At 46.9% G+C, this 23,765-nt stretch overlaps 1 protein-coding gene across 1 annotated transcript; it reads right to left on the reverse strand.

Moving 5' to 3' along the window:
* Positions 1 to 555: 555 nt before the first annotated feature.
* On the reverse strand, positions 556 to 23,665 carry CSAD (cysteine sulfinic acid decarboxylase). The gene is made up of 15 exons (XM_060272087.1): positions 23,591 to 23,665; positions 19,712 to 19,863; positions 16,350 to 16,476; positions 15,398 to 15,488; positions 11,711 to 11,817; positions 10,906 to 11,021; positions 10,050 to 10,129; positions 9,126 to 9,180; positions 8,098 to 8,214; positions 6,659 to 6,723; positions 4,652 to 4,733; positions 2,908 to 3,107; positions 2,687 to 2,738; positions 1,914 to 2,003; positions 556 to 1,757 (listed from the first exon to the last, which is right to left on the reverse strand). The coding sequence occupies exons 2-15, from the start codon at positions 19,835 to 19,837 to the stop codon at positions 1,584 to 1,586; spliced, it is 1,482 nt and encodes a 493-aa protein (XP_060128070.1). The 5' UTR covers positions 19,838 to 19,863; positions 23,591 to 23,665; the 3' UTR covers positions 556 to 1,583.
* Between the last annotated feature and the right edge of the window lie 100 nt (positions 23,666 to 23,765).

The raw sequence follows: 23,765 nt of genomic DNA on the forward strand, positions 1-23,765 counted from the left end.
TTGGTTTTTCTGAGCATTGATGGGCAGTTTTGGAAGAGAATATAAGGAGAGAAATAGCACTAATGTGGCTGTTAAATAAACAGAGAGCCACTAATTAACCAATCCTGTTCAAAACTTAATGTTCAAGTGAACAAACTGCTACCCTATAATGAAAGAAATGGAAGCTGGATAAAAAAAAATATTCAGAACCATTCTAGGAAAGCAGGGCATCTGAAAGCATTCGCTTACTCCTGGCCTTGAAAGCGGGCAAAAGGGGTGAGGAAGTTGTGTTATACCAAAGGTCAAGCCCATGGGCTGTATTTAAATTAATGGATTTTCCGGACCTATCCAGAATACTGCTGTCTCTAGCAGTGTTTGGGCGGAAATCCAGATATATGGCAGCCTATGTATGGTAGTGCCAAAAAAAAGCTCGACAACTTTTCTGTCTCTTTGAACTTTTCACTCTTTGAAATATGGCACCCCTAATCTATGGAAGTCACATTCATTAATTTCAACTTGTGAGTATGGACTCAGCTAGGGTCCATTAGTCAAAAAAGGATGTTTTGAATGTGTTATAAACATGTAACACCAGATGGCACTGGAGAGCAAAAAAAAATCTGTGCAGATTTTTACAGTGTGTTTCTTTTTCTTTTGTTATAACAATATACAGTACTGTAATTTCTACTTATTTATAACATTTTTTCCTGTGTGTAGACCCCCCCTAAGACTAAGGTTGGACCCAACCCTGCCTGGTCATCTAGCCTGGCAATATCTACTGTGGGTGGCTGTGGCTCGCTTCAGTCTCAGGCAGGCAGCCTCTCTCCCCCCACCCCCAAGCACCACTTCCTGCTTCTGTTTTTAAATAGGAGACACCAGGGACATTCTGCAGGCCAAGCGGGATTTCTCTTGGGCCTCAAGCTCAAATTTAGGCATGTGTTGATTTCTTAGTGGTTGATAAGTTTCCCAGCTTGTTTTTTTATGTGCATCAGACCCAAATGCAAACACTGAGTTTAGGCTGGAAGCTCCTCGTAGGCAGGGACCTTTCTGGTTTTCTTTATCAAACTGCAAGGTCACTGAGGGTGCTCCACAAAGCAAAGCAAAAAAGCATTGCTTTGTTGTTGTTGTTTTTGATTTTAAAAAACTGACTAGAAAAAGAGAGGAATGAAAACAGATTTTTAATCAAATTCTCGTTTTAAAAGAGGAAAGAGAAAGCAAGGTTTGTGCAAGCAGGCCAGAGAACGGGTCTTTGGGGTCTTTTTGTTCTTCTGTAGTGGGCCTTGGAGGCTGACTGTTGTTTCCTCCTCCATGTCTCACCCTCCACTTCCATGAGCTCCTTGAAGCAGCCTCGGCTGTTCCCATTTCTGAAGAAGGAAGGCCCGGTGGGTTGCGTTCCAGATATCATCGATGTTTACATGTAGAGGGGTGAGGTGAGAACGGGGGAAGTGAGCTGGAGGCCCTGGCGAGTTGCAGCTTCTGCTTCTTGTAAGGTTTGCAGAGGGAGGCAGTGGAGAAAGAAAACCGAAGGCTCCTGGATTTCAGGTGTAAAGTCCCACACTCATTGCCAAAGGGTCCAGAGAAGTGGGCCGCAGGGAGAAGTGGAGCTTCTACAGGTCTCTTCCGAGCCTCTCGATCTCGTCGAGGAAGAAGTCCAAGTCCTCTCGGGTGACTGCGGGGTTAGTCACCACCTGGCGGAAGAAGTTGACTCTCTTGCCGAGTGGCTGGTAGCTCACCATCATGGACCCTTTCTTCATCATCCTCTCCTTGATCATAGGAGCCACCTAAACCCGGGCAAAGAAGGAACCCAGTCTCAGAATTCAGTTGGACACTGGGATGCAGCACCCACCCACCCCAGTTTAGAAGAATGAGCACATGCACAATATTCCCGGGCTCCTGTCGGAGCGGACCATTTCCTTTACAGGATTCTCAACGTTTACCTTTCCCAATTTCTGACAGTAATCTGTGCATCCCTCCTTCCCGCGTAGGCTGGGAGGAACGTACCAAAAGCACAGATTGATGAATTCCGGCTAAAAGAAAAGAGGAAAGACATCTTAAGGGAAGTGTTCAGGACTATATTTCTCCTACACACCCATCCCCTGTGAAGTGTGAAGTTCTGGGGGCCCTGGTCTATATTTCAATAGTATACACCCCCTATCTGCAGGGGTGCCTCTTCATCCTGTCAATCATCAGGTGACTGAGAGTTCAAGCCAGGCTCAGGGTGACCTCGGATCTTACTGCTGCAAAGTGCAAAAATTGGATAGAAGTGACCTGTTATCTAAGGTTCAGATCTCCGTGCTTGGTGGCATAGGATGCCCGGTGTCTGGCGGGTGGGCATGTTTCACCCAAAACACCAAAGAAAGATGCCAAGGCTCAAACCTTTGAAGGTTGATTGTAGGTGAGGAAACAGCCTGCAGCTGTGAGTGAAGAGTGTGTGCTTTGCATGTGGAGTGCTCTGAGTTCAGGTCCTGCCTTCTCCAAAACATCCTCAATGATGACTAGTAAAGGTCCCCTCACAAAGACAGCCTCACTGCTTGAGGGCTTGAGGAATCATTGGTCCAACACTACAAAAGACGCCTTCATAGGTGTAAGACTAGTCAAAGAAGAGCAAAAGTCTCGGCAAGCCTAGGGGCGCCCTTCTGTGTCCTGTGTCCACTGAATACAGATTCTGAGACTGAGGCCTGTCGAGTCCTGGAGCTCAGGCACTTCTTACCTCTATCACCAGCTGAAAGCCTTCTCTCTTCTTGATCTCATCAGCCAGGTACCTAGCGGAGGGAAGGAGGAGAATGCCAGGAAACTGGGATGAGCTCTGTAACATTCACCTGCTGGCAACTAGGCAGTGGAGGCGTCATCCCGATTCCCTCGGCTTTGAGAAAGGACAAGTTGAAAGGGAGACCACCCACGCCGTTCCCACCCTTACCCCACAAGGCGCACCTGGTGATGGCGAAGGCCCTGTCGACTCTCTGCTCTAAACCCCTCGTGCCATTGGCCTTCCACATCAGCCACAGCTTGAAGCAGTCGACTTTGCGGCCACACTGGATGGTCTGGTCCCCCCTGTCGTAAGTCCTGTTGTAGAACTTGTCAGTCTGGAAGAGGTAAGTGGCTTCAGCGCAGTGGCATCTCTGCAGCAGGCCCTGCCATGGAGGAGAAGCCAAAACAGAATTTTACAAAACATGTTCCTACGTTCTATTGTAACATATTCCTGCCTTCCCCCGCCCGGTCCATTAAAATGGCTTTTGATCATTCTCTAAGGGCCTTTCTTCACATGTCTCTTCCACAAGAGGTCCAGAAGGCAGCAACACGAGAGCGGTGACTTTTCCGTGTTGGCATCCTGCTTGTGGAATGCTCTCCCCAGGGAGTCTTGCCTGGCGCTTTCGTTACGTATCTTTAGCTGCTAGTCAAAAATATTCCTCTTCTCTCAGGCCTAGCGTCTTTTAAATCGTGTTTGAGGTGGGGTATTGTTTTTGTTTGTTATTATGATATGTCATTTGTGTTTCTATATTGTATTGTAAACTGCCCTGTGGTCTTTGGATGAAGGGCAGGATAGATATCAAATAAATAAATAAATACCCTGTTTCTCATATTTTAAGACATACCGATAAAATAAGCCATAGCAGGATTTTTAAGCATTCAAGGAATATAAGCCATACCCCGAAAATAAGACATAGTGATAGGCGCAGCAGCAATGCCGGCCGCAGCAGGAGGAAGAGGAAAAAAATAAGACATCCCTTGAAAATAAGCCATAGTGTGTTTTTTTGAGGAAAAAATAAATATAAGACGTGTCTTATAATATGAGAAACACGGTAAATAAATAGTGTGGCTTTCAACCACAGTTAAGATAAGAAATACACAGGATAAAAGCATGAGATATTAAAAAAAGATCAGGAGATTCAAAAACTTTTGGGATTTTAGAACTAGCGCAAGAGCAGGCTTCCACAGGGGGGGAAAACAACGACCACAATATGGGACACACTTCCACAACCTCGGGCAGTCCAGATGTTTTGGACTCCAAATCCCATCAGCAACAGTCAGCATCATGTTTTGGACTACAGTTCTCATCAGCCCTAGCCAATATGTGGATGATGGGAATTGTAGTCCAAAATACCTGGAGGTCACCAAGTTGGGGAAAGCTGGCCAAGGCATAACGATGGAGATAGCTCCGCATCTCAGCTAAGTGCAGTTCGAAAGTGGGCAGGACAAAAAGGAGTGTCTCCAAAGCAGATCTCAAGGACTGCCTCGCCCCATTGTGAGGCGGCCTACTCTTTAAGAAGTCCTGGTCTTGAGGTAGGACCTTGCAAATCTGGGAGGCAGTGGAAGACAGGAGTGCCTGGTGTGCTCTGGTCCATGGGGTCACAAAGAGTCGGACACGACTAAACAACAACAACAACAAAGGAACTTGCTAGCACAAGTTAGGAAGGATATTAATAAACAGTATATCCTCTCCTGCAACCCTCAACATTCCAACAAAAAGTGGGTGGGACACTCCTTTCTCCCAGCCATCTCCTTTCTGCATTAATTTTTTTCCTTCCTTGCCACTCACATGACATTAGGCCACAGGCCAAATGCTGCTTTCAGGCTGCGGGCTGCCCACCCCTGGACTAGCTAGCTTTCTAGTTTCCTCCTTACAACTGATAGGTGGAGTTCCTTAAGCTGAATCATCCCCAGCCCAAATACCTACGGAGTTGTCATGGAGGAGGAAGGCAGAACACTGCAGCCCAGTCATAAGCATTTTGTGGGGATTCCAAGCCACGGAATCTGCCCTGTGTAGGGAAACAGAATGTTATCATGGCTTGTTTCGACACAGAACTAAGATGCAAGAAAATCAATGTCGTGGGGGGTGGGGAGTGGGGAGAAGAAAATGCAATATTGCAACGTAAACAAGGCTTTTCCAGAAGGAAATGTCTGTCAGTTTGACCTTCACATGTCAGGGCTTACAGCCCTGCGTGAATTTTGAGAATGCCCCAAATATATATTTTACTTATTCCTCCATTGTTTGGACAGACTCAGGCAAATGCTAACAGTATCAACATTCACCAACGCAGTTGTATGGAATGATCAATACAGTACATATACTGTACGTGGTTGTTGACATCCACTGTAACAGTAAGGTGCTGGTGGAGGTCTTCAGGCAGGGGTGGCGCCGCCAGTACTCTGGTCTCCCAGACAAGACTGCCAGCTAAGAGTGCCCTATGTGCTGCAGAACTGGTGTGGGCACCCCCATCTGAGCCCATACCATGAAGATGGTCAGTTGAATTCACAAGCAAATGTAGATACATAAAAACTTTCCATCCAAACAAACTTGTCATGCTAAACAGCAATACAGATTCGCTCACCCTAAGTGTCTGGCACCCATCTGTAACACACACACACACACACACACACCCCACAATGAAACAATTGACAAAACTTTTCTGTTTTTTTGGTTTTGTTCATTTGCAGATTTCTGCAGGGGGTTAAGGAGCCCAAGTTTCATCCTTCTTCATCATTGTTCATTGTTCAGATATCAAGCATTCCAAATGCCGGCTTATCTTGCCAGCAGAGTCTGGATGTTATTAGCCTCATTTAAATTAAAAAAAAACTTTGCTAAACCTTTAAAACATATGCCTTTCTTGGTCTGTCTCCAACTCGGCAGCTTTGTGTATGTATGTTCATGTTTTCATAACTGTTAGAAACCACGCCAAGCTGTACCAAGCCTCTTTCAATGAGACCAGCCCCATATCTGACCTCCAGGCCATCTGTGACTGGATCTCCTGCTTTTGACCCCACCCCCACCCTGCATGCATGTTTGCCTGATCTGGTGCCTGACTTCCAGCCTGCCTTGTTACTGGCACCGGTTCCTTTGACCCATCCTGGAATCTCACCCCAGCAGCAGCCTGTTGCAAAATGATGCCGTGGACTTGACAGTAATATTATAAAGGACATGAATCAGACCAATGACAAGCAGTGGCTTTCCAGGGCAGGTGACTTAGCTGAAAGCTATTAGGCTGCCAGAGATATTTGGCCCTGAACTGGCAGCCTCACATAAAACCTGTCACAGGGCACCAGGGATCTGTTATGGCAGGATCCAGGGCTCCTTGTTCTCTGTGCCAGCTTGCCAGGCAAGGGAACTGCCTGCCATGTCCAAATTGTGGCACACTTGTGGACTCCCCTTCCTTGGAGGTTTTTAAGCAGAGGTTGGATGGCCATCTGTCATGGATTGCTATAGCTGAGATTCATAGATGACCCTTGGGGTCCCTTCCAGCGCTACAAGTCTATGATTCTAAATCAGGGGTCAGCAAACTTTTTCAGCAGGGGGCCGGTCCACTGTCCCTCAGACCTCGTGGGGGGCAGGACTATATTTGGGGGGGGGGGGAATGAACGAATTCCTATGCCCCACAAATAACCCAGAGATGCGTTTTAAATAGAAGGACATTCTACTCATGTAAAAACATGCTGATTCCTGGACCGTCCACGGGCTGGATTTAGAAGGCGATTGGGCCGCATCCGGCCCCCGGGCCTTAGTTTGGGAATCCCTGTTCTAAATCAACATGGGATTAAGTATGTAGGGAACCTGGCTGGTTCCATATAAAGCTGCTGACTTGAGACTGGCTGCTCGGGCAGCCCATCTCTCCACATTTCCAGCCCCTTGTATCACTGGTCCATTGGTATACAGCTCCAACCCCACTCAAGAGTAAATGCTGCCTACCTCTCGACCCCATTCAGAAGGTGCCGGTGCCTCTGGGAGAGGAGGGCACTGCCACCCCATGCAGCCTACAAGAGAGTGACAGAGGCATATCGATCATTAACAACCCATCCGGGCAAAGTGTGTCAACGAGGTGCTCGTGTGGTCAGAAATCCCAATCTGAAAATACCTGAAAAGCATTGGCATAATTCCAGGGATAGCTGACCAGTGATGGAATGGGAGTCTCACCCCCGTTTATGCATTAGATCTGTTTCATCATGGCATATCTACTGAGCACGAGATCTGGTTGTGGGACAGACCCACAACTGCCCCTATGCCACTAAAAGTTAAGGCATTTCTAAGGGCCCATCTATAAGGGTTATAACAGGCATCCCCAAACTTCGGCCCTCCAGATGTTTTGGACTACAATTCCCATCTTCCCCGACCACTGGTCCTGTTAGCTAGGGATCATGGGAGTTGTAGGCCAAAACATCTGGAGGGCCGCAGTTTGGGGATGCCTGGGTTAGAAACTTGAGGGGAGTCACAAGCTCCAGTTGAAAGCATCTCAAGACACTGAATTCTGCCCCCAAACCCAAAATCTGGACTTACTTAGAATGATCACAGATATGAAGAATGCATCCAATCCTCCTCCCTGGTCTTTTCCCCCCGCCTTGATTTTTGTCCCTCAAGGTTTCTGTCTCTTCCACCCTACTGCCTCTTGGATAATAATTAAATAGTAATCCCCCTACAAAGCAGGTTGCCCGCTACATCTACCGGTATGGACGACTGATTCACTGCTCTGGTCTTTCCTCACTAGGGGCAGGTTAGTCTGTTGCGTCCCTGCATCTGCAGCACACAATCGCTTCTAATGCAGAGACATGACAAAACAATACTGTACATCCTAGGAGGTTACCTGTTGCATCTCTGCATGGGCCCAATCTTGCAACTACATCCTGAAAGGAACAGGATTGTGAGATCATCCTCGGACCAAAATATATATATATATGCATGGGGAAATGATCGTGACATTAGTTTTTCCACATGACACCACAAAGCAATGCCGTGGACATGAATCACTGGTCAAGATCCAAAGAGACCTGTGTATGTACACAAATGTCACTCTGTGCATGCAGAATGAAACAGCTGCTTTTACCTTTTGGCTGCAGCTCCTGTCGACTCCCTGAATGCGACTTCAGGAAAGGTTTTGGGAAGGTAGGAGCAAGGGACGATTGTAGGAAAGCCACCTCACCTGCCAATATGTCAGAAGTGGACCACCTGTCTCTAAGGACCAATTCTATCCTCGGTCTGGGTGGCATTCAGGGTTTAAAAGACACAGAACACATTCACCCCTCCCTATTTACACACACACACACACACACACACACACACACACACACACACAGGCACCTCCTTCCATCCCCAAGGATCTGTAGGGCACCAACCCCTCAGCCTGCTGCACTTACATCAACGTGAAGCCAGACCTTGTGCCTTGCGCACACTTCCGCAATCTCAGCCACGGGGTCAAAGGCTCCCAGGACGGTGGTGCCACAGGTGGCGTTGACAAAGAAGGGGAATGCCCTCTGGGAAAGAAGAGCATCAAGAGCAGGCATTGGCAGACGGGATATATAGCTGGCGCAGTCTTTGCCCTCCGGAGGTTTTGGACTACAACTCCCATCAGCCCCAGCCAGAGCAGTTTGGCTTGGCTAGGGCTGATTTTCTGCGGACATTACGAGGATGTTGTGTCTCCCAACAACCCACATCCCACCCCCCACATGCACTCTGTCTCTCTCTGATCATGTTTGGTAAAACCAACACAAGGCATCATTGCATTCAGGGCTGACCCGCCATGAGCAAGCAGTGGCTAGACAATGAAGACGCTTCATTGTCTATGCTGTCCTATTGCACATCTCTAACATTGCTGGGGGCTCAGGGCAGCAGAGCATGTGCTCCCCTACAATGCAGCTCTCCAGATGTTGTTGGACTCCAAGTCCCTTCATCCCTGGCAGCCGGCCATGCTGAGTGGGGCGGAAGGGAGTCAAGAGTCCAGCCACCTCCAAAGGGGCACAAGTTAGCCACCCCTGTTAACAACAAAACAATTTATCATTTATACCCTGCCACTCTGGGCAGCTCCCAACAGAATATTAATAACATGCTAAAACATAAACATTAAAATCTTCAGGGCTGCCTTCAGATGTCTTCTAAAAGTCAGAGAGTTGTTTATTTCCTTGACATCTGATGGGAGGGCGTTCCACAGGGTGGATGCCACTACCGAGAAGGCCCTCTGCCTGGTCCCCTGTAACCTCACTTCTCGCAGTGAGGGAACTGCCAAAAGGCCCTCGGCGCTGGACTTCAGTGTCCGGGCTGAATGGTGGGGGTGGAGAAGCTCCTTCAGGTATAAGTAGGCAAGTCCTCAGAAACAGAGTGGAGCACCATGAAGGAAAATGCCCTGTGCTCCCAGTTCTGCCCCCTTCACCACTCGGAGGAAACCTACCTCAGATTTGGCCTGGTTGATCTTTTTCTCCAGATCAGCAGGGATCATTTTTCCCCTGGAGGAGAAAGAAAGCGGTGGCAGATGTGAGTCAGGCATGCATGTCATTTCATTAAGACAATCCACCTCTAGAACCAACCTATGCAAGGAGAAGAATCGTGTGGTACATGTTTGCCCCGGAATGTGCTATTTCAGGCTGCAGCAGGTCAAATGCCTCCCCGTTTCAAAAGTCCCTGTGCACACAGAAAACTAGTGTCTTTGGGGGAAGGAGTTCTCTATGAAGCATTGCTTTTCCACTTCTGGGAAGATATTTTTCCTAAGGGGAAGCACTGAGAAAAAGATCCCCTACCTGCAATCCAAAATGGCAAAATCCATATACAGCTGTTCCACATTAGCTTGAGCAGATCAACACTCAAGGATGATCCATTCAACCACTTGGGAGGCCTTTTTTAAATCTCTGACAACTTCGTTTCAAAGGCAATGTGCAAAGTGCAACTCTAGGCCCTGCGTTAATGCACTACCTTAACCTTTTCGGAACTTTTTGCCATTGGAAAGAATTTGAGGTAAACATCTTTTCCATCTTGAGGACTAGAAGAGAAATAAAAATAAATCTTTGGTTTTCAGGGTGCTAAATTCCATCCCCATTATCAGCTCCTATGTTAGCTGCGAAATCACTGCGTGCCTGTCTATGGGGTTATAATTTTCCATTAAATATTGGGGGAGGGGGAGGGAATCGGGAAACAAAAGAAAAAGAAACAATGGTATTTCTGTCCTTGGGTATTTCCCAGGGGAGGCATCTGTTAAGGGTGCATTTGGTAGGTAAATATCATGTCTCAGGGCAAATTATTTTATTAGGTGGTCCACTGGCAGTGCCAGGAGACCTGGGCCAGGTCAAATGTCACAAAGGTTTCCGATGGAAGCTCTCACTTTTCATCAACAGCAACAAGGTAGATGTTGTCTGTGCCAATTCCCAGGAAAGCCGCTCCCTTCTGGATGGAGTAATGGCACTGGAAGAGAAGCCAGAAAAAGAGGGAATTAGAGGATACTAGCAGAGGCTGGTCCATTTGGGGCTAATAAGGCACTGGCCCACCAACCGTAGCCTATTCTCGGCAAACACCCATCTGCGGGTCTTCTAACGACCAGCCCAATGTGTGGCACTGCCTGTGAGCTTCCACCTCTGCAGTCTCAGAACCTAGCAGGGAGGGAGATGGTGACAAACCTAGAATTGGTTGGCTCTGCCTGTCATTGGCTCTCTGGCGCCAACTCCTGTTGACCTCCTGCCTTCTGCCCTAGCAGCACCAATGGGCATCAGCCACCATGGACTGATACTACTGTCCATTGGAAGCCGTCTACTGTAATACAATTTGATCAATTCCCACCCAGAAACCAATGTACCCACTGTGGAAGGACGTGTGGATCCAGAATTGGCCTCCACAGTCACTTACGTTAAAACCGTGTTTATGGAAGACAAACTTACTCAGCTACAAGTGATCACCAAAAAAGGAGGAGGAGGAGGAGGAGGAGGAGGTGGTAGAAAGCTGCCCTGGACACAGAATTGACTTGTGCCTCCATGGACAGCTGTCCAAAATGACTCCCAGGCTGTGTACCTGGTCCTTCAGGGGCAGTTATCCCATTCAGGACCAGAGAGTTCTCCCTCCATTTGAATGGCCTCTGGAAAGGCTGCAGCACAGTCAAAAATCAGGCAGCAGGCAGACAGACAGACAGACAGACAGACAGACAGACAGACAGACAGACAGACAGACAACTCAGGAGAATAACATACCTCCTGCGAAGTGAACACTGCCAGTTTCGGTATTGCCCAGTTACCCTTCTGCTTGCAATCTGGGAAGCGGTGGTATCGTGCCACGTTCATGGCATACATGTTGGAGATTGAGCCCCCTGCAAAAAAAGAGCCCAGAGAGATCATGGTCTAAGGTTATTTATTTCTATTTCTATTCTATTTAATGCACTCATAGCCAGGTATATGTGTATGCCGTAATTCCGTAGGAGCACAGCAAAGATGCAGAATGTAACCTCGGGTGCAGGTTTCAGCTTCCATTAAAACAAAAACAAAAAAACAAGGGAGCAAGTTCCTAGCCTTCATGGCTGTGAAGGTTAAAAATGGACAATGGCTGCTAAAATCTCAGAAGCCAGAGGAGGAATGAAAGATTTCCAGTGGATAGGAAAGACGTGAAACACTTGACTGGCTGCTTAGCCATCCCCATTACTAGCAAAACCAGAACAAAATATGCAAATAGTCAAGAATCCATGCAAAGTCAGAAGCAGCAGAGAAGAAAGAGCATGAAGATTGCCTGCTTTTACTTATAAATGGCAATTATAATGTCAAATATCAAGGTTAGTATGGGGTTCCTGAAGCGAAACTCCGTTGTTTTTGGTGCAACAAGTTGCAGACCAGAGGTAGCCATAGCCATCGTGGTGGCCTCTAGATGTTATTTGACTACAATTCCCATCATTTCAGACCATTGTCCAGATGGGGTTAAATCTGCTTCTGGTGGACAATATACAGCCCTCTGTAAAGGTACTGCTGCAGATTTGACCTAGAACATGCATAAAGGAGTATCACTCACCAGGACTGAAGAGCCCATCCCCTTTCTTCCAGCCAATCAGCTCCCGCAGCTTCTTCAGAACCACCTCCTCCATCAATACAAACACAGGGGCGATCTCATATGTGTACCTAGAACACAAGGTGAGATGATGTTTTGGTCCAGGTCATATACCTGCAATTGTAAGTCACAAGCAGGTATTGGGGAGTGTCATCTAGGAAAGGTTCCTAGGAAGTAAAGAGTGGCCAGCGAATGGTTGGAGGACCATTGGGCAAGCTATCAGGAACCCAAGAAGTTAATCAGCCTATTAGGCTGGTAGGGTCGTAGAATGGAACAACTGATTGGCTTGCAGGAAAAGACCAATCAGGCTCCAGGAGGGAAGCAGAACCAGCCAATCAGACGGGACTCATTGTGTAAATAACGTATATAAAAGCCTGAGGTTTGGGGTGGGGTGGGGATTTCATTCACTGTTTTACAAGCTGCAGTAAAGAGCATGAAGTCACTACAGGACTCCGAGTACATTTCACATACTGTACTAATAAATGAGAACTTCATCCCTTAGCAGGGTGCACAGCTGCTGAAAAAAATACTATTAAAATGAGGGGAAAATAACAAAAGAAAGTAGTAAAATGGTTCACAAAATGACCTGGGCATAGTTCTATCACTGAACTATTCTGACAACCTCATTCCGCAGGGATAGACTATCACACTATGAATGGACGTGCTCTCTGGGGTATGGAAGAAGCATTCCATTTCCCCGGATACAAAACTCTGCATTTTGAGTGCTCTGAAAATGCGATGCCTCCACAACAGAGCCCAACAGTGCAATCCCGTGCATGTTTACCTGCTCGTAAGTCCTACTGATTCCCCCTGAGAAGTGTGTGGCGTTTAAGTAATGCAGGGTGCAGAATATATGTAACAAACTACCAGATATGAGGAACTGCATGGGCGCCGACAGCGGGCATCTATCTCCTTAGCTTGGCAGGGTGGGGGAGTGCAAGCATGATGTCCTGTCCTATGATTTCTTTCTTCTTTGGCGATCACTCGTAGCAGAGTAAGATTGTCTTCCATAAGCACGGTTTTAACAATGGGTCCATAAGTGACTGTGGAGGCCAATTCTGGATCCACACGTACTTCCTCAGTGTGGACATTGGTTTCCGGGTGGGAGCTGATCATGGTGTGGATTTTTTTTTAAAAAAATATATTTTATTAATTTTCCAATTAAAACCAATTATATCACATTCATTATTTCAAATTATACACATATATATATCAATCAAACCGAATGTTATGCCAAATCGTCTAAAGAATTTTTTATTTGGGTTCCCATGCTTCAAGAAATTGGGGATTCCTCGCAACCGTCCACTGCCGTCTTTTTTCTAAAGTTCAAATCGTCCTCCAAGTTCATAATAATCCAGATCTTCCCCTTACAGTCACATAGATGTTTTCCACTTTCAACCGATTGTTTCCCAGCTGCTGAGATAAATATCAAACAAGGTTTCACAAATGTTCTTTCTCCTGTGTGGGTTAATCAGTCCAGCCTCCCCATAAATCTTCTTAGTCTGGAGCTCCCTGTTGCGTCGAAGCAGCGCCATCTTAAAAAGCTCAAATCACTTTCGTTTTCTCTCATAGCCATGAAGATTAACGATCTTTATAAAATTTACAGCTTTTCCAGGCAGAAGACCCAAACATCAAACCATAAACTCTTGGTAAATTAATGGATCTCCTTGCCCTATAGCTGAACTTAGCTTCAGGTCGCTGCTCCAATTCAAAGTGCGTCACAGCTCATAAATCCTCCGAACGCGTCCAGGACTCCTTCCGTCCGACTAGGGGGGGGGGCTTTTCTCATCGGCAACTCCACATCTTTAAAAAATATGCTCAGTAACAACAGTTTATAAAGTTCAACTCACACAGTCTTTTGCTTCTCTTTCACTCCAAACAAGCCAGGACATCGCGTCTGGGAAGATACGAAGTAACTCATATGAAGAAAAATTAAAAAAAAACTCAATTCCCTTATCGCTCCGTCCCCATCAATCCTTCTTCCAGATGATATACAGCCTTTAACTCCTCTCCCTCAGCAGCATAGATTTCTCAGCAGTAAACAGCGCTTCTTCCCCTCCTTCTGAAGTATGTCCATAGATTTAAGCCTAATTATCTTCTTTAACCATGGAAATCCCCGCCATGCAGATTAGCGTCCGGGAGTCCTGGCCCTCGTAAGTGCTTTTCAGCCCAAGCTCCCCCCACTCCATAAACAGTCGGAGTGGGTCTGGGGGCATCGCGGGCCAGCGGCCCCTCTCCGTAACCCCCGGAGAGGGTAGGGGGTTGCCATTTACTCCCCTAGCAACCGCCAAATTCCTTACGAAGGTCAGAGGGATGGAAAACAGGTCCGCCATTCCTGCCGGCGGAAACCGGAACCTCCGATCATGGTGTGGATTTGCCAAGCGTGCCTTCCTCTTAGCACGTTTCTCCCTTGTGTCCTGAGTTCGAGTTTCTTCAAAGCCCATGGCACCTTTGGTAAAGGCTGTTCTCCAACTGGAGCGCTCGCAGGTCAGTGTTTCCCAGTTGTCTACATTTTTAAAGATTTGCCTTGAGACAGTCTTTAAACCTCTTTTGTTGACCAACAACATTACGCTTTCCATTTTTAAGTTTGGAATGGAGTAGTTGCTTTGGAAGGCGATCATCAGGCATCCGCACAACATGACCAGTCCAACGAACAAGGTGATGATCCAGCGAGTAGGCCTGTCCTATGATATCACCACCTCAGGGCTTATGTTCTTGCTGCTCTTGCTTAATGGTTGCTCCTTGTAATGGATGCAAATATGTGAATACAACTGTGTCATGTTTCTACCCCACAACTTGGCATTATCAGAAATATTTAGTTTGCCTGCATCACAGGAGGTGGCTCACTTAGAAAACTGCTATGCTTTTCTTCCTTTCAGGATCAAGGATGGAATCCGTGAAGGGGGGGGGGCTTTTGTGACAGTACTCACCGCTACAGAGTACCATGATTCTCTTTTTTGCTGCCCATGGCAGCCATTTTGTACAGCTACCCATGGCCCTTCTAGTCATATATGAACACTGGCACCTCAATTTTTTTACCCCCCCAAAAGCGCTAGATACAGATACAGATACAGTGGTACCTCGAAAGTCGAACAGAATCCATTCTGAAGTCCGTTCAACTTCCAAAACGTTTGGAAACCAAGGCACGGCTTCCGATTGGCTGCAGGAAGCTCCTGCAGCCAATCGGAAGCCGTGGAAGCCACGACAGACATTCGGTTTTCAAAGAACGTTCGCAAACCGGAACACTCACTTCCGGGTTCATGGCATTCGTTAGCCTAAACGTTCGACTCACAAGGTGTTCAGGATCCAAGGTACAACTGTACAGTATATAGAGAGGGATAAGGAAAGAAATATATGCATAAAAAAAACCATGTATTTCAGAGTTGGAAGCTGTTTGGGGGAAAAGATTGTATGTGCACCAAGACCACTTTTGCCTCTGGTAAAGTGTTCTGCATTTCAAGAACCTGCAAACCCCGTTTGATCGCAGAGGACAAAATAAATATGTGGGTAGACCTTAGGAAGCAATGCCCCTAATCTACTAAATCTAACCATTTCCAGATCTTTTTAAAACTATAATCCGTACTGAGCCCAAGAGAGCCACTGCAACCTATTTTAATGCCACGGTTTCATCAGAAAAGTGCAAACACATACTGGCTGGTGTTGAGCATCTCTGTGATCAGCCGTCCGGCCAAAGCATGGGGATCAAGTCCTGAAAACAACTGGTTGAAAAATCGCGGGTGACCTGAGAAAGAAAGAGAAAGTGAGTGTGTAGCTATGCTGAACTGAAACTACTTTGGATCAGTATGCAGCACAATCACATCATACCAAATAAAATTCTCTTTTTGGAAGTGGTGTGTGGGGAACACACTCTTTTACACAGGGCATGAATGAAAGGTACAGCAGGAAGGCATTCGGGCCAGGCAATTTCTGGTTTTCAACATCGTGATATATCACCAGCTAAACATCATGATATACTGATATATCGCAATGTCTGAAATAAGGATAGAGCTACGTAGAGGCATTGGCTGGCTTCGAGGTTTTTCCCCGCATCGTGATTTTTGCATAGCGCGTGCACACACACACACACATATCATGGTTTGCAATATATTGCCAGGTCAAAAATTATGAAACTTATATCATGGAGTTCAAACCGGTTTTGGACGATATATTGCCCAGCCCTAGAAGACGCTTGTTTTCTGAAGAACTTATTACTTTGCCTCTGATCATGGGAACACCGCTGTCTCTGTTTGCTGAAAATATGCCAGGACGTGGTGTTTCCTTTAGGACATATTTACATAACCAGAGATATTTGTCCTGAATTCTGACCTCATGTGTACAAGGACAGCAAATTCCAGGGTGTTTTAGCCGCACCCCTTGGCTCACAATTTTCATCGCCTTTGGGCCACTGTGCATTTATAGGCTATTTTAAATCCACATTGGAGGCAATAGCCAGCTTTGTTATCAGGTCACTTAACATGAGAAACATCCCGTTTTGCTGCTTGAGGCCATGGAAACAAGACTTAACTGAAGCAGGAACTACATATTACTCCACATGTGGAAACTACGCTATTTCATGAACGAGCTGCTGGTGCCAGGCACTCACAAGTCTTCACGCTGTATCTGATAACATCCCGGCAGCGGTCCAGCAATCTCTCCTGCGGCTCCCCTCCGTCTTTTAGGTCCAGGTCCAGGATTTGCTGCAGCTCCTCAGGTTCCTTCCAATCACACACCTAACAAGGAAGGAAACAGGTTGGCCAGTTCGTATTGAAAAGTTCAGGCGGCATCACATAAATGCTTGAATAACATGGTCCCGTCCTCACGTTATACCATCGGGATGAGGTGGGATTGCTACTAAACCCTCTAGATGCCGGCGCAAGCCCAAGGAGTGCTGCTGGCGCGGCAAAGTTATGATGCTAAAGTGATGCTGGTTTGCTCTCATAACACAGGGCCGGTCAGCCCATGAGGCGGGCTGAAGCAGTCGCCTTGGGCAGCTCCCAGGGTTGCGCAGCAGTGCTTTGGGAAGCTGTCACTGCCAGTGTACAACCCCAGTAAAAAATGTAAAAAGGTAAAGGACCCCTGGATGGTTAAGTCCAGTCAAAGGCAACTATGGGCTGCAGTGCTCATCTCGCTTTCAGGCTGAGGGAGCCGGCGTTTGTCCACAGACAGCTTTCCAGGTCATGTGGCCAGTGTAACGGAACACCGTGACGGAAGTCAGAGTGCACAGAAATGCCGTTTATCTTCCCGCTGCAGTGGTACCTACTTATCTACTTGCACTGATGTGCTTTCAAACTGCCAGGTTGGCAGCAGCTGGGACAGAGCAATGGGAGCTCACCCCATCGCGGGAATTCGAACTGCCGACCTTCTGATCAGCAAGCCCAAGAGGCTCAGTGGTTTAGACCACAATACCAGCAAGTGAGGCTGGGGAGGGGGGAGGCAGTGGAAGGGGGTGGCACCTTCCATTTTTACCTCAGGTGGTGAAACAGGACAGGCGACTCCTGTAAGCTACAGTACAGTGGTGTAAGGGAGTGTGGAAAAGGGTGAAGAGCATGTTATCTATTTCTTTGTTTAAAAACAAACAGGGTGTTGCACATAATAGGTTTCAGCTTGGACATTTAATCACATATCGACTTCTGATCACTTTTTTGTGGGAGGGATTTCCAAACGATTTTGATATTTCCCCCCAATTTCTCCCCCCCCCCCATTGTTCTACTTAATAGTGCACCACATCCCACACGCATGGCCACAAATTGCTTCTGAGCTCTGGGGCGTGGCTGCAATTGTGCATATATCAAATTGTCAAGGGGTGGAGGATGAACACAAGTGGGAGTAATAAAACTAGTGCCTAGGCATGGTAATAGACTGCATGAGGACCAACAAACTGAAGCTCAGCACAGACAAGATGGAAGCACTATTGGTGCATCCAGAACACGGTGCAGAAGTTCAGCAGGAAGATACGGAACACACACCGATTACGAAACCAAGCCGTATGCCTGTCTCAGAATTTCTGCAGGGGCCAAGAGTATTGCAGGTGGGATCCCCGATAAGCTTCCCAGTAACATAAAGGTAAAGGGACCCCTGACCATTAGGTCCAGTCGTGACCGACTCTGGGGTTGCGCGCTCATCTCGCATTATTGGCTGAGGGAGCCGGCGTATAGCTTCCAGGTCATGTGGCCAGCATGACAAAGCCGCTTCTGGCAAACCAGAGCAGCACATGGAAACACCGTTTACCTTCCCGCTGTAGCGGTTCCTATTTATCTACTTGCACTTTGACGTGCTTTCGAACTGCTAGGTTGGCAGGAGCTGGGACCAAGCAACGGGAGCTCACCCCGTCACAGGGATTCGAACCGCCAACCATCTGATCAGCAAGCCCTAGGCTCAGTGGTTTAACCACAGCGCCACCTGGGTCCTTCCCAGTAACATAATGAGCATTAATAATCATGGATGTTCAATAACAAAAGAGCATCATTCAAGAGGGACCCTTTGGCTGTTACACCGACAATACCAAATATTTTAAACAGCCCATATGGACTATTGCAATGCGCTGAAGGAGGGGCTGCCTCTAAAACCAGTCCATAGACGTATGCGAGTTTGGCTCATGCCTACTCTGATGCCATTTCAAGCTTTAACTTTTTCAGTCTCTGTGATTTGTATTTTGATTATACATTTAAAGTGCTTTTATTTTTATGGAGCTTTTTTTTTTATAAAAAAAGAGCCACCTGGATAACTCTGTTATAGGACCCAGAAGAGGGCTGCTAATGAGGGCCATAATCTTTGGGAAAGGTTATATAAGAGAAGGCAGTCCTTTGACAGCTCAGAGTGCAATGTAAACTGCACCTGGGCAGCAGAGAGGCTTAAAAGAGTGGCAGGGCCGTTGCCACGTTTGCAGCCATGGTGTTCATGCAGGCTGCAGCAAAAGGCAGGGGGCAGCTAGCTTGGGATCCAGCAGATCTTGGGTTGGATCAGTTCCTCAAACACTTTATTTTGCTGCTTTTCTTAGGCTGCCATCAGCAACACCTCTGCCAGTGGACAGAACAGGAAGCGCTGCCCTGGCAGAGTGGTGCTGATGTCACTCCACAGGCAGAAGCTGAGGGAGGCCGGCAGGCCTGGGTGGGGGGACATCAACCAGTCCACCCCCCCAATTTCCCTCAGCTATGCTTAAAGGGGGGTTCCAATCCTCCCACAAGGCTAGAGCATACCTCATTGTCCATTGGCATGAATGGACAGCACAAGATATATAAGGGAGGAACTAAATAAAATGAATGGCACGCGGGTGGTGCTGTGGTCTAAACCACTGAGCCTTGGGCCTGCCGATCAGAAGGTCGGTGGTTCAAATCCCTGCAACAGGGTGAGCTCCCGTTGCTCAGTCCCAGCTCCTGCCAAACTAGCAGTTCGAAAGCACGCCAAAAAGTGCAAGTAGATTAGTAGGTACCGCTCCGGCGGGAAGGTAAACGGCGTTTCCGTGCGCTGCTCTCGTGTCAGTGTTCCGTTGTGCCAGAAGCTGCTTAGTCATGCTAGCCACATGACCCGGAAAAACTGTCTGCAGAACGGACAAACACCGGCTCCCTTGGCCTGTAAAGTGAGATGAGTGCTGCAACCCCAGAGTCGTTCACGACTGGACTTAACTGTCAGGGTCCCTTTACCTTTACCTTTTAAATAAAACGAAGAGGTGTGACCAGATCTCCTACAGTTTCTTTCAGAATTGAAAATCTGGCACACAAGCAGACTAGCTAGGCACTCTACCGTAAACAGATTAGCTTGTGAGGCAAAATACATTATTATTATTATTTTACTTCCTGGACCACTGTTAGAAGTATACGGCGAACCCTGAAAGTTGGCCATACCTGAAGTGTACACCACTTAGAAACGCTAGCAATTAAGCGGTGTATAAACACATTGGACAAACACACCAATACATAAGAACAACCCCCAAGATTATCTTGTGAGAATGAGCCCTGAAGGCCTTACCTTTTCAGAGGCATCCATCCCTTTCCTTACACCTTCCTCAAGCATGATCTGGAATGCTTTCTGCAGGAACTCTTCACCAGCCGCCTTATCCAAGGCAGGACACAACAGGGCATTATGTTCTGCCATTGCCAGCCACACCTCCTATGCAGGTCCTGCAGGTTTGGGCAACGTGAAGCAATAAGTCAGATCACCCTCAAAATCCTGTAAAACATTTCTAGATTGTTACGATTAACCGGTATACAATTTCTGTTACATGAATGAACAAACAAACAAACAAATAAAAGTTTTATATCATTTCATTAGCGTGTTATATATCCCAGAATACCCTGCAGCGAGTTACTGCAATCTATATCATGTTCCTGATCTAAAACATCACTCTTTACTTTTGCTTGGGGAAAGTTAAAGTTAAAGGTAAAGGACCCCTGACAGTTAAGTCCAGTCGCAAAGGACTCTGGGGTTGCGGCGCTCATCTCACTTTACTGGCCCAGGGAGCTGACATTTGTCCGCAGACAGCTTCCGGGTCATGTGGCCAGCAGGACTAAGCCGCTTCTGGCAAAACCAGAGCAGCGCACGGAAATGCCGTTTACCTTCCCGCCGGAGCGGTAACAGAATCGTAGTGTTAAAGGAATATCCCTCCCCTCCTTGCATGATTACAGTTCAGAAAAGTTCGCCTCACCCTATCATCTAAAAACGGCAGACCCCAGCAAGGTTTTATCCTGCTACAAGTACATATACCACTTTAAAGCCACAAAGGTTAAACACTTACTGTACTTTAAATAAATTGGAAATTGATATTTTAAGGAGAATAAATTCTGTGCCAACCATCACATTCTATACCACCCTAATGATTACTACTGTAGAGTCACCTCCCTCTGGCCCTGGTTGTAGCTTGATGGTTTTATCACCCAAAGTGCCACTCATTTGACCAGACCTCTTTGCTGTTTCTCTCTAGTTTTTCTTTGTGGTGACTCTCCTTTGGTGTCCAGCAGCCCTCTGCTCTCCAAACAGTATTCAGGACGACTTCCTTGCTTTCCCCCGAGGGATAATTCCAGAAAGAGCATTAACTCCACTCCTTCGGTCTCTTCTAAAACCAAGCTCTAGTTAGCTGTGAAAACTCTTACACAGATAGATCACCTTGCAGAGGTTTTTTTCCCATGTCACTGGAATGTGGCTGGGGGTGGACAGCAGACATTACGCCCAATTGCTATGGTTACCTGCTCAATCCTGCACGGATCTCCACTGATTTCAGGGACAAAGTACAAAGGCAGTATAACCTGTGCTACACTGACAAGTATCATTATGTACACCAGGGGTAGTCAAACTTTTTATACCTACCGCACACTAATGCATCTTTCTTGATGGTAAAATTTCCTTACCGCCCACCAGTGCTTGATGGGTTCAGCTTGTGCTGTAGAACCACCTACTGCCCACTCGGAATCCTGAAACACTCACTAGTGGGCGGGTAGGGACCAGGTTGACAACCCCTGATGTACACCATGGGAGTGGAGATTTATACGTACGAACCAGGCAGGCAGGTGTGCTTCTCATGTCAGAAAAGCAATTTATTTCAGGTACTGAGCTGCTTTGTTTTGTTTTGTTTTGCTTAGCCCTAAAAGTTCAGGATGAGTCCTGCTAAGGGCTTTTTGAGATGCCAAAGAAAGCACTTGCAACCATATTTGTCAATAGCAGCATTAGCTGCATAGCTGCCAAGTTCTCCCTTTTTTTTAAGGGAAATTCCCTTATGCTGAATAGGCTTCCTCGCGAGAAAAGGGAAAACTTGGCAGCTTTGGTTAGCTGTGTGCCTACAGTTGTTCTACATCTCCTATTCTCACCTAGTAGGGGCAGTATGTGAGAATAGGGTTGCCAGTTCTGTGCCTGAGCTTTATCAGCAGCTGGATCTCTATTTGTTTGGTTGTAAGTCGCTTAGTGCTGCCCTGAAGTGAAAAGCTTCACCAACTGACTTTGAGGAAGCCCAGGAGTAAGGAATATTGAAATTAACTGGAGGATTGTGCAATTCTTGTAAGTGACCAGTTTGTGTCCTGTAGGACAGGATGTCCTCGGCCTTATCTGACTTGCAGAACCATAAAATAAATTGTTATTGGCTTTTACTGTTGCCCCACACCTAGTCCTGTGTTTATAGCAAATTACGTAGTTCTCCTTCCTCACAATTCACTTGAGGCAGGGATATTTCAACAACAGAGTTTTAAAGTTGTGACAAAGTGGTGGGTTTTCTAGATTAGAACATGCTTCACTCTTCACTCTCACAGTTAAAAAGTGCTATCCAGTTAAATAATACTGAATTTGCTATCCAGTTAAATAATACTGAATTTGAGCCCAACGATTTTGATGAGTCTATTCCAAGTATTATTTGGTTGACTATCACCCTACGTGTATATCTATTTTTTTTAACAGTTCCCTGAACAAAGGGCGAACAGTCCCTTCTTGCAACTGCAGGAAAGCTCAGGTAAGAGTCATCAGGGGTGCTTTTGGGGGCAATGCAGGTTGCCCCCGATGCATCAGTACACTCACGATGCCTTCATTACCCCGTACAGTAGCAGACAAAGACCAATCGTAAACAGTCGTAAATTCTTCCTGTAAGACCAAATGCAGCCATAAACAGTCTGGCCCCTCCCCATCCTCTCACTATATGTGGGGATCTGGTAACTTCTGTTTCAGTGTATCTGAAGAAGTGTGCATGCACACGAAAGCTCATACCAATGACAAACTTAGTTGGTCTCTAAGGTGCTACTGGAAGGAATTTTTTTATTTTGTTTAGACAAAGACCAAGTTCATCATGTGACAGCTTCTGACTGATCAGCTTGAATTTTTGCATAAGAAGCGGTTTTTTCAGATGCTTCTGCTTCTCCTAACAAGGAACCAGACAAATTGCATCTGAGCTGTCCCAAGGTGGAATACCTACGCATCAATGAGCATACCTAAGTTGAGACAGATGAAAATACACAAAACGACATTCAATAAAGATCCATATGCAAGGTTAAGAAGTGCAGGTTTAAAGCATATGAGAGCAGATTGCGGAAAACAAGGGATGTGGAACCTGTGGACCACCAGATGTTGTTGGACTACAATTCCTATCATCCCTATCTAGCAGGACCAGGGGCCAGGGATGATGGGAAATGTCTTCCCAAAACAGCTGGAGACCCATATTTGGAAAACCCTGGACTACACCATCCCTGACCATTGGTAATAGATTATGGGTTTTGTAGTCCACCAGCATCTGGAAGATCACAGGTTCCTCATACTTGCTGAGTAACCCAGGAGAGAGCATGTCAGGGATATCCCACCCCCACCCCCCTTCTTAAATAAAGTGTAGTAACTGATTGGATGATGATAATAAAAAAGAATCACAGAGTTGTAGAGTTGAAAGGGTCCCCTAGGGTCAGTCCAACCCCCTGCAATGCAGGACTCAACACAGAATCATACAATTGTGGAAGGTACAAGGCAAAGCCTTCCTTCCTTTGCATCTGGTCATTGCAGGTCATTGCCTATGGGCTACTGTGAATCAAAGCTCAGAATGCTGAAAGAACAGGATGCTGCTAAGCATACACAGAGTGCTTTCCTCTTGGTATAACCCAGCTTCTCCCAACAAATCGGGGGATTTAGGAGGCAGCGCTTCCTAAATCAGAGGATGAAGGAGCTTCAATAGAGGCGCCTCTAATTTGACAATTCAGCGGACCAAGGGGCTTCTGACCCGTCAATGGACTACAACTCCCGTCAACCATCGCGGCTGATGGGAGCTGGAGTCCAACAGCGGACCACAGGTTGTCTATGCCCTGCGGCAGACAACTCAAGCAGGCCTTCTCGGAAACACCTAAGAAAGCGAGGGAGAGCCGGGAATGTATGGGCTGCCCTCCGCCGTACCTTAAAGGAGCCTTTCCCTCATCACCTGCTTTTCTAGCCACTTTCCTTTGCCTCTCTTTCCTGCCCCTACCAAGATGGCGGCGGCTGGCGCACAAACACGGAGCGCCGGCAATGCGCGTGCGCAAAGCCATCACCCCACCCTCAACGGAAGTGATTGCCCTGTGCGTCTGTACCG

The sequence above is a fragment of the Zootoca vivipara genome, chromosome 2, assembly GCF_963506605.1.
Source record: "Zootoca vivipara chromosome 2, rZooViv1.1, whole genome shotgun sequence".
Taxonomy (NCBI): domain Eukaryota; kingdom Metazoa; phylum Chordata; class Lepidosauria; order Squamata; family Lacertidae; genus Zootoca; species Zootoca vivipara.